Here is a 10,048-nt window from a genome sequence, read left to right on the forward strand (position 1 = left end):
GAAGAGCCGTGGCAACCAAAGGCGCAGCCGGGACATAACACGCGGCGGCTCCCAGGCGCAGTGACCCAGGCCACTGAGGAGCCGGAGCTACATCCTGCATCCGAGCTGAACCGCTGTGCCAGCGCCGACGCCAGGGCTCACGTCAGCAACCGCGCGCCCCTCCCCCACCTAACGTCCCACCCCTTATTTATGACGTGTTTAGTTCCGCCACCGTTATTAGGTTCGTGCGGAGATCCAATGCGCGCCACCAGAGTGGGCCTTTTTCCCAGAGTCCCCAGGGCGCCAGCCATCCTTCCCCTTGCAAAGGCGACAATTACCTCCTGCCGGGCCCTCTTCCCAAGCCCTCCCTGCCCTCCCTGGCCCCAAACAATGAGGCGGGATTTGAGCTGGAGACCCGAGTGGCCCCAAACTCCAGCGGCCCAGGGGTGGCGGGGGGTTGGGAAGGATGCAGAGCTTCCCAAGGAAACCACAAGACCTGGCATTCTGGGAAATTCAAAAGTGCTAGTCCAGTTCTGGCAATGTGAACACTTCCTCCTCAAAGCTCAAGTCTGAGAGGCATTCTTCCCCCCTTTGGCCACACGGCTGACAAGAAAAGTAGCTGACCTGCAAAATGAGCACCAGTTAGGGTGGCGGGAAGGGAACACACCTTACGGTTACTCTAAAATGTTGCCATTTCCTCCAAACTCTCAGTATTCACGTCTCATTATTAATTCACCACTCTATTATTAGGGGTTACCACTGAATCAGTGATGACTCCAGAACTTCTGTAGGAGGGCTTCGGGGCAGGTGAGCAATTCATTCTGGGAAAGAGAGTCTAAAACCAAGTGTATGGCCCTTTACATTAGCATGGGAAAACTTCCCCCATCCCACCTTGTCTCAACAGAGCCGTTAATCCAGAAAAAACTAGTGTCGCTTTGCAGAGGTCTACCCTGTGTGCACACGCGGAGAAGACACTTAGTATGTTAAAGTCAGCATGGTAAGTAGTTTTCTTGAAATACTGTAACTAGCATCCAGTTTACTTTCTTCACAGTCCTTTTCATAATCTATTTAATTTTAGTCCTTTTTAATTGTCTGGTACACCTTTAACACCTAAACTCCAAGAGAGAAGGAGCTTCATCTTATTTCCAGTGCCTAGCACATAATGGTTTCTAAATGGAACTGATTCCAAGATTGGCCTCATTTAGGAATGGATCTGTTGTTATAATCAGCTTTCCGAGATCTTTAGTATCAATAAGGAATCCTTTCCTCTCACATTTCACAGGAAGCTAGACTTCTTAAAGCCCAAACATGGAAACGTTTGAAGTTTCCTTGACTGAATTAAATTGAATTAAATTAATTATTTTGTACAGGAAACACTTTCAAAATTTTTACATTTTTCAGAACATAACCACCTTTTCTTTCTCTACTTTCTTCCCTTCAAAACAAACTTTGCAACATTGGGGTGAGTTAAATAGTCAGAAATCTAGCCCCAAATTAAGCTCTCAATGACATGAAACACATTTTTTGCTCCTTTTTAACAAAAATCCTATATGCAGTACATTAATGTTTTCTTTTAGAAATTACGTTGACAACTTAATCCCTAATTCGAGGCATCCATATAATTGGTTTACAGAAAGGTTCTTCCGCAAAATATTTAACACCAGATATATATGAGATGCTGAGATCTGGGTAATATACCTTACTTGAAAGGCATGAATAGTTTTTAAACACTGTAGCATAATCACACTTAAGGCCATAGTTACTTTGTTCCCAAATCCCTGCAATTCTATTTAAGGGGAGTTCTAAAAGGCCTGTGTCTTCTCCTGTGTCCACAACTGTAGACGTACACTGATGGCCCTCAATCCTGCTCTCCAAACTTCAAATAAGGAGCCAGAGACAAGGCTCGGGACCTGGAGAAGTCCTAGAAATTCCCTGCCTCAAAAGCAGTTTCAGAGTTTCACATCTTCCGAAGGTTGACAGAGCTGAGTAGACATGCCAAAGTCTTCCAAATCCTGCTGGTTGTTTTGAATTATGGCTACACTGGCTGTGTATCCCCTTGAGTTTTTATCTCCACATACTTGAATTAAATCCTGTTGTTCCTCTTCAGTTCTAGCATCTGTGACCTCTTCACAGGGTCTATATGCCACAGCTATTTTACCACTTTCTGAAATAAAGTTAACAAGGATCAATTCAGAAGTTTTCTTGTTCTAAAACTTCCTGTATACAATGGTAGCACCCAATACTTAGACATTCTTTTGATTTCTAAAAGCAGAAAATAAGAGCATTTTCCTAGAAGTGCCCTCATCTGACACTTCAGTTTTTATCCTAATTATTTGTGAAAAAATATATGAGAAGTGTCAACTTTGGTTCAAAAACCTTTATGATCTTAGAAATAAGAACTAAGGAATAATGACATAGGAATTAAAAGCTGTGGAAACAAAAATGTTCAACCACAATACAATTAAATAGGAAGGCATTAGGTGGGGGTCAAAGTGAATTCAAACCTGGGATAGGTACCACTGGACTACAATAGATACTTCATATTAGAAGCAAGGCAAGTGCCTACTCCTTGGGACCAAAATTCTACCAGATACAATGAGCAAAGCTTTGGAGACAGAGACAGAGAGAGAGAGAGCATTTCAACACTCTACTGGCAGAAACTGGCCCATGTACCTTTTGGACAATACAGCTTTCCTCAAGGCAAGCTAGAGCCACCAGGCTTTTTGGTCTAGGGCGTTTTGAGTACATATAAGGAATACCTTTGCATATTAGGGACAAACAACCCAGACATTTAGTTTGGTTCTTAGAGGTTGTTACCCAGAGTTGACAGCTGATGGAGATTCTGCCTGATGACCAGGGAAGTCAAACTTCACTGGAAGGACTGCTCAGGCTGGAAGGCCAAGACCAATCCAGGGTCAACTCTTACAAGCAAATAAGGTCTCTGACAACTTAGCTAGGATTCCTCAGTCTCCAAGCCTGCAGGGCTGTGAAGCAGCGGAGCAATTCTGTTCCGGGAATCTACTAATCATAAAGTTTCCTTTGGGCACAGCCTGTCACATTCTCACCGCTGTATAACTAACTCGATAGGGAACACAGTCAATGCTATTCAGTAGCATGACCACTTTCAAGGCTCACAAAAACGTAGCCGATTATTATATAAGAATCATATTCACCCAATATATCAGAAATGAAAACTGAAATTAAATGGATTCCAAAAACATAATCTAATAAACTCTTCAACAAGAAAACAACGATAATAATAATAGTCAATATATTTTGTCTCCTTACTATGTTTCAGGCATAGTTCTAAGCTTTTGACATTCATCATCTCATTTACTCTTACAATATCCCCCATTAGGTGATAAGCTGAATTACTAACCCTATTTGCAGATAAAGAAATTGCAGCTTAGAGACATTAAATACCTTCAAATGTCTCCGGCTAGGAAAATCTAAAATTGCAACAACAACAACAAAAAATTCTAAGAGACAAAGTTAGGACTCAAACACAGGTGTCCAAGGCTTAGAATCACCACACTATTCTGTATGATAAGCAAGCAATTGAGGAAGAACTGGATCAAACACTTTCTGTATGAACTGAGGCAAGTCATTCTACATCTAAACACCGGGGACAATAATAGTTGCTGTCGTTTTTCTCATAAATGCCACAAAGAACAAATTTAAGACTGCTGCTGTGAAAGCATCTGGTGAATGAAAGAATACGTAATGTTTTAGATAACCATTATTTTCATCCAATCAACTTTTCAAATAAGTTTATTTGCTCACTGAAACTGAATCACTTCAAGGACAATCAAAAAGGTCTTACCTAAAACCACAATCAGTAGTTTCCGGAATGCATCTGTCATAGCCTTGTGAATAGCAAGCTTCTGGGTTCCCTTCCTTTTCATAAGGAATGATAATGACCCTAAATCCAACCAAAACAGATGAATTTAAAATGCCTATCTGAATAACTGATTTCTAGGTTATATGTTTAAAACTAAAAATGCATCTGTCATTCTTAGATCATTATCTTAGTGATTAAGGGCAGGCACAACACTGGGGTATGGTTGAATGTCTCTGTTGTAGGTATACGCTGGCATGGCACATTTTTACTGCTCAGATATGTTCTGGAAGTTCCTAAAATACTCGATGGGAAATGCAAACCAAGGACGTGGCACAAATCTCATATTACTCACAGATTTCAAATGGACAAGCTGAGGCTACACTGCTACAGACCCTGCTCTCCTGTGCGTAAAGGGCTGGATTCATACAGTGAGATAGACTTGGTGATAGTGCAGATGATCTGGCCTCTCCTCAACCATCACCCACTCAGGTGGATGGTGGAGCCTCCTCCACTCCATTCGCTAACAGTTCCGCCTCTGACGTAAAACCCTAAGCCCAAGTGCCATGGATTCCAGGAAAAAACTCAAGTACCAATGGGAATCCCCTTTCTAGGGATCTACATTTACTTTTTCCGCTCAGGCCCTTCTGTAGGAGGCAAAGGACTGAACATTTACACAAGAGTTTATTTCAATCTTTAGACAATGATTGGGCGGGCTGGCAGTGGCGGGCTGCACAGGCTCCCGGGAGGGGAGGAGTGGAGAGTGACCTGTGCTTGCACACAGGCTTCTTGGTGGCTGCAGCCGCAGCCTTAGCGTCCCATGCCCGTCTCTGGGGTCCGCGCTGATAGCCCCAGCTCGCGCCCGTCTGTGGAGCTCCTTAAAGCGGCGCTCCTAATCCTCTCTCCTCACGCACCAGGAAACAAAGAGGCAAGAAAAAGTCTTTTGCCTGTTCGGCAGCTCCAGACCTTTTCCCGGACTCCCTCCCGGCTAACCGTGGTGCACTAACCCCTTCAGGCTGTGTTCACACCGCCAACCCCAGCCCTCTCCCTGCGATCCGACCTCTGAAGCCCGAGCCTCAGCTCCCAGCCCCGCCCACCCCGGCGGGTGAGCAGACAAGCCTCTCGGGCTGGTGAGTGCTGCTGGGCGCCGAGCCTCTGTGCGGGAATCTCTCCGCTTTGCCCTCCGCACCCCTGTGGCTGCGCTCTCCTCCGCGGCTCCGAAGCTTCCCCCCTCCGCCACCCACAGTCTCCGCCTGCGAAGGGGCTTCCCAGTGTGTGGAAACCTCTCCTCCTTCACAGCTCCCACTGGTGCAGGTCCCGTCCCTATTCTTTCGTCTCTGTTATTTCTTTTTTCTTTTGCCCTACCCAGGTACGTGGGGAGTATCTTGACTTTTGGGAGGTCTGAGGTCTTCTGCCAGCGTGGGTGTTCTATAGGAGCAGTTCCACGTGTAGATGTATTTCTGATGTATCTGTGGGGAGGAAGATGATCTCCGCATCCTACTCTTCTGCTACCGTTTCCTCTCTCTAACAAGCTTCTTTGAGAGTGCAAATATTTCCAGTCTTAACTCTCTAAATAACTTACATATTACTGTGGATTTTTTACATCACTAGTTCTTTCTTAAATGTCTATTTCCATTTTGAACAGGGTGTAGTATAGAAATATAGTCATAAAAATTCAAATAATACAAATAAAGTCAAAGCATTGTTAATTCTTTTTTGATGTGTTTGTGCATCTTCCTCCGTCACTAGTGTATGAGCTCCTTAAGTGCTTGAAGGAACCGTATACTATTCTTTCCTTGTTACCAGAAACAAGCATAGATCTTGGCATATAATAGAGGAGTGATGGTCTGTTGACTGAGTGAATGAGTACATAAGAAAATGAAATTACTTTCTCCAACTGAAGCTGCCTGCTGGGAAGGAGAAATGAAGACTAATTTTTAAATGTTGAGTGTCGCAACATTTAAAACAGGGAGGCTAGGCCCTGTACGGTGAGTCATAATGGAGCTGTCCTGGACAATTAGGAAGCTTCAGAAGGGCTCTGAGCCCCTGGGTAGTAGAGACAGTTGACATCTGGGATAACCTGGCCACAGTTCTTGCTTGCAAACATTTCCCTTCGTGCTACTGAGAAAAACTCAGATACATTAGGGCTTTCCTTCATTTTATTTGAAGATGTTATTCTCTTGTCTGTATTTATAAAAAATACAGGGGAAAAAAGATAAGAAGTACGTATACCTGCTATTGAATAAAAGAAGACATAATTGGAACTTCCCTGCTGGTGCAGTGGTTAAGACTCCGTGCTCCCGATGCAGGGGGCCCGGGTTCGATCCCTGGTCAGGGAACTAGGTCTCACGTGCATGCTGCAACTAAGAGTTCGCACACCACAGTTAAGGAGCCTGCGAGCCACAACTAAAGGAGCCTGCCTGCTGCAACTGGGGAGCCCATGTGCCGCAACTGGGGAGCCCTTGAGCCACAACTAAGGAGCCCGCCTGCTGCAACTAAGACCCGGTGCAACCAAATAGATAAATAAATAAAATTTAAAAAGAACGCATAATTAAAGTAGGTAACAATTTCGGGGGTGTGGGTAGTAAACTAAGGCTCTGCATTAAATAAAGAAATCTAATACGAATGCCCTTTCCTCTCAACTCTATAGTGACTTGTAGAACATTTTCTTCATTACTCTATCAGTGACGGGCTTTATGCTGTGAAAATCTCAGAACCTAAGCTTATGGAATGGTCTTAATGTCCAACATAAGAAAACAACTCATTACTCACAACTGATACCAAGTAACTGTCTCATAATCTTTCCAGGACCATCCGTAATATCTGAGTGGTTATGTGAAATGGTCGCAGGGTCCGCAAATTAAAGAATGTCTGACATGAAATCATTTCAATCCCAGGGAGTACAGCCAGGATTGAAGAGGGTGTTAAACAGGGTACAGAAGTGGGAGGTAGTGCACCTGGAGTCACATCTGAGGAGAGTTCTCAGATTCAATAAAGGTGAAATCAGTGAGTAAAGAAACAGGGGTGAGAATAGGCAGCAAGGTCAGTGGGAAGTAGCCAGAGTAAGAAGCCAATCAGAGAAGACACACAATTCTAAAGTGAAAGGTCTGGGAAATCGAAGCCTCACTCACTTATTCAGAGGAATTGAAAAGGTCCTTGAAAAAGGAATGGTGGCTGAATCGAGGCACATGATGAAATGTTAATTCTGGGGAAGTAAAATTGGATGGCATGTTAATATGGAATAAGGTTTCTACAATGCATTAAAGAATATTTTAACCATTTTCTGGAATCTGAAGGGAGTACTGAATAGGCAGTTTGAGAGTGATGATGATGATGAAGCCCCCTTTATGTACATCTGACAAAAGTTTGTCAAGCTCGGGACTTCCCTGGTGGCACAGTGGTTAAGAGTCCACCTGCCACTGCAGGGGACACGGGTTCGATCCCTGGTCCGGGAAGATCCCACATGCTGCAGAGCAACTAAGCCCGTGTGCCACAACTACTGAGCCTGTGCTCTAGAGCCCGTGAGCCACAACTACTGAAGCCCGCGTGCCTAGAACCCGTGCTCCGCAACAAGAGAAGCCATCGCGATGAGAAGCCCACGCACCGCAATGAAGAGCAACCCCCGCTCGCCGTAACTAGACAAAGCCGGCGCGCAGCAGCAAGACCCAACGCAGCCAAAATTAAATAAATTAATTAATTTAAAAAACAATTTGTCAATCTCACAGATTTAAAATCCACATAAAAGTAAATATAAGGAAGACTCTTGTGAAGATTTCTTAAATTAAGGGGCAGCATAAACTGACATGGGGTTTAACATCAGTTAAGTTTGGGTTTGGCCTCTAGTTTCCACATTTACTGTCATGAACCTTAAGTAAGTCACTTAACCATCCTGAGTTCGAGTTTCTTCATCTAGAAAAAAGAAAGAACGAACTGGGGAACTGGGGGATCAGTGGAGCAGTGCATCTGAGAGCATTCTGTACACCACAGTGCTGTACAAACACTGGCCTTTCCACCCCCCCCCCCCCCACCGGGATCTTAGTTCCCGGGCCAGGGATTGAACCCGGGCCCTCAGCAGTGAAAGTGCAGAGTCCTAACCACTGGACTCCCCAGGGAATTCCCGATGGCCTATTAGTTTTAAATTCAGCACTTCATCCCAGTAGAGCAAGGAATTCCACATTTGGACCCACCTTCACTGGAGATGCCTAAAAAAGCTGCTTCTGGTCGCATGCCTTTTGGGCTCTGTGGGCATCCCTTGCTGAATAAACCTTGATGATGGCATAGAACACAGGACCGGCCACTGCTGCATTTGGGAAGACTCGGACCGAATACAGAAGGCCAAACTGGGAGAAGACTGTGAACAGAGGATGCTGTAGGGTGGTCCCATGCTAAGTAAGTGCAGGCAATTTCACGCCCAGGAAGCCAAACCGCCCGTTCCCTTCCATTCCCCCAGCCCTTCGCCGCAGGCAACTGCGGTGATCCTGCAACTCCAAACACTTCTCATTTCAGGAACAGGTTTCCCTCTGAAATCCTAAGCTTCGAGAAGCATGAGGAGGCAATGCCGTCTGCTGGGAACTATCTCTCAAAAATCTGTGGGGGCGAGCTGACTGCTCAGGTCGGCTCTAGAACTAAGATTCCTCTCAGCGCAGACCACAGGCAGATGAGGTGCTGAAGCAGTACCCCGGGGCGCCCAGTTACTGGGGCGCGAGGTGGCTTCCTCCAGCCCTCCCTCCGCCCCGGCTCGGCTCACTTGCAAGGCCTCGGCCGTGGGTCCAGAGCTCAGCTCCCACACCAGCAAGGTTTTGTCACCCACGATGGGAACCACAAAAGGTACCAAAGACACCATCTTACCGTTACCGTGAGTGCGCGGCTCGGGGCGCAAACGGACTGCGCCTGCGCACGCGCGCACGCGCCCTCGCTGTTTACCAATGGAAGCCTGAGGGGCGGAGCCAGCTTGGTGGGAGTGGGACGAGGGCGGTGCTCGGGCCTCTCCCTCGCCCCTCCCACTCCGGGATTGTCTCTGCCTCTCGTTCCCCTTCTGCAACCCCCGCGCACAGAAGTCTTGGAGTTTAGCGCTTCTATTCAAATGTATTTTTAGCGTAGAGTCCAAAGTGTGAGTTTACAGGATCGAATGGTGCAGACATCTTTATAGCAGCTGGCTTCATCTTCAAACTCCCACAGAGGACTAGAGTACTCAATAGTTAGCGCTAACTATACACTGAACTTTAAAAATTTAGATTTCCCGCCTCTGTGTGAGAAATGACCACCAAAGATGCAATCCTTCGACTTGAGTGTTTTCATGAGTCTTAAATATGCAAATCAAGGTAGAACTCATTAAAGCCATCAACAGTCTAGTATGAAACTCTTAAAAAGCTGGTTTCTAGCCCATTTTCCTAAAGTACCCCCAAATCACCGAGCACATTTCTCCATGCCCACCACGACTTTCTCCACCTCAATATATCAGACCCTTAGCCCCACCCATTACCTACTTCTGGGCTCTTTTACTTCAAAAATTGTTGACTTTGGAGGAATTACTTGGATCTTGATACTGTTTCAAACCAATAACTATAGATTTATTATCCATACCATTATCCATTGCATTCATTGTATGTATCCATTTATTCATTGTATCCATTATCTGTGTATGGAGAAGATCCATAATCTTCTCCAGAGCGATTAGGAACACCTCATGAACAATATTTACAGACTTATCGTCCTTTTTCTAGTACCTAGCACACTCATACTCCATTGGGTACTCAAATATACTTGGGATTAATCCGTTGCAGAGCACGGGCTCTAGGCAAGCGGGCTTCAGTAGTTGCAGCATGAGCGCTCAGTAGCTGTGGCTCGCAGACTCTAGAGCACAGGCTCACTAGTTGTGGCACACAGCCTTAGTTGCTCTGCGGCATGTGGGATCTTCCTGGACCAGGGCTCGAACCCATGTCCCCTGCATGGGCAGGCGGATTCTTAACTACTGCGCCACCAGGGAAGTCTGGAAGGCGGATTCTTTGCCACTGGACCATCAGGGAAGTCCCAGGATCAGCCTTTTAAAGAAGCATCCCAGAGAGGTTTGAGTGTAGAGGTCCACAGACCATATTTTGAGAAATGGTATTTCCCTATGGACACCTTTCCTCTGGCAGCTCTTTTGAATGGCAGCTATGTTCTCTCCGATGCTGCACTGCCTGCAGTCTACCCAGCTTTCATTCCAGTGAGAACATTCCAGAGACCAACTAA

General features: G+C 45.7%; 1 protein-coding gene across 4 annotated transcripts; it reads right to left on the reverse strand.

Moving 5' to 3' along the window:
• Positions 1–180: 180 nt before the first annotated feature.
• On the reverse strand, positions 181–8,704 carry LOC132355465 (RAD52 motif-containing protein 1-like). 4 transcript variants are annotated; one of them, XM_059907839.1, is made up of 4 exons: positions 8,666–8,703; positions 8,005–8,168; positions 3,803–3,901; positions 181–2,143 (listed from the first exon to the last, which is right to left on the reverse strand). In XM_059907839.1, the coding sequence occupies exons 2-4, from the start codon at positions 8,042–8,044 to the stop codon at positions 1,929–1,931; spliced, it is 354 nt and encodes a 117-aa protein (XP_059763822.1). In that variant the 5' UTR covers positions 8,045–8,168; positions 8,666–8,703; the 3' UTR covers positions 181–1,928. The 4 variants fall into 4 exon arrangements, 3 of the variants coding, with proteins under 3 accessions (XP_059763822.1, XP_059763821.1, XP_059763823.1); XM_059907838.1 differs by having other exon boundaries at positions 8,005–8,184; positions 8,565–8,692; XM_059907840.1 differs by having other exon boundaries at positions 181–603; positions 2,058–2,143; positions 8,005–8,692.
• Positions 8,705–10,048: the final 1,344 nt, after the last annotated feature.

This window comes from Balaenoptera ricei, chromosome 20 (genome assembly GCF_028023285.1).
Source record: "Balaenoptera ricei isolate mBalRic1 chromosome 20, mBalRic1.hap2, whole genome shotgun sequence".
Taxonomy (NCBI): Eukaryota; Metazoa; Chordata; class Mammalia; order Artiodactyla; family Balaenopteridae; genus Balaenoptera; species Balaenoptera ricei.

Excerpts from the sequence above, each read along its gene's own strand:
- LOC132355465 (XM_059907839.1), bottom strand. The coding sequence starts at position 8,044 with ATGCGACCAGAAGCAGCTTTTTTAGGCATCTCCAGTGAAG. Across the intron at positions 3,902-8,004 it reads TTTAGGCATCTCCAGTGAAG|GGTCATTATCATTCCTTATG; the intron begins GTGGGTCCAAAT and ends GGTTGGATTTAG. Across the intron at positions 2,144-3,802 it reads ACTACTGATTGTGGTTTTAG|AAAGTGGTAAAATAGCTGTG; the intron begins GTAAGACCTTTT and ends ACTTTATTTCAG.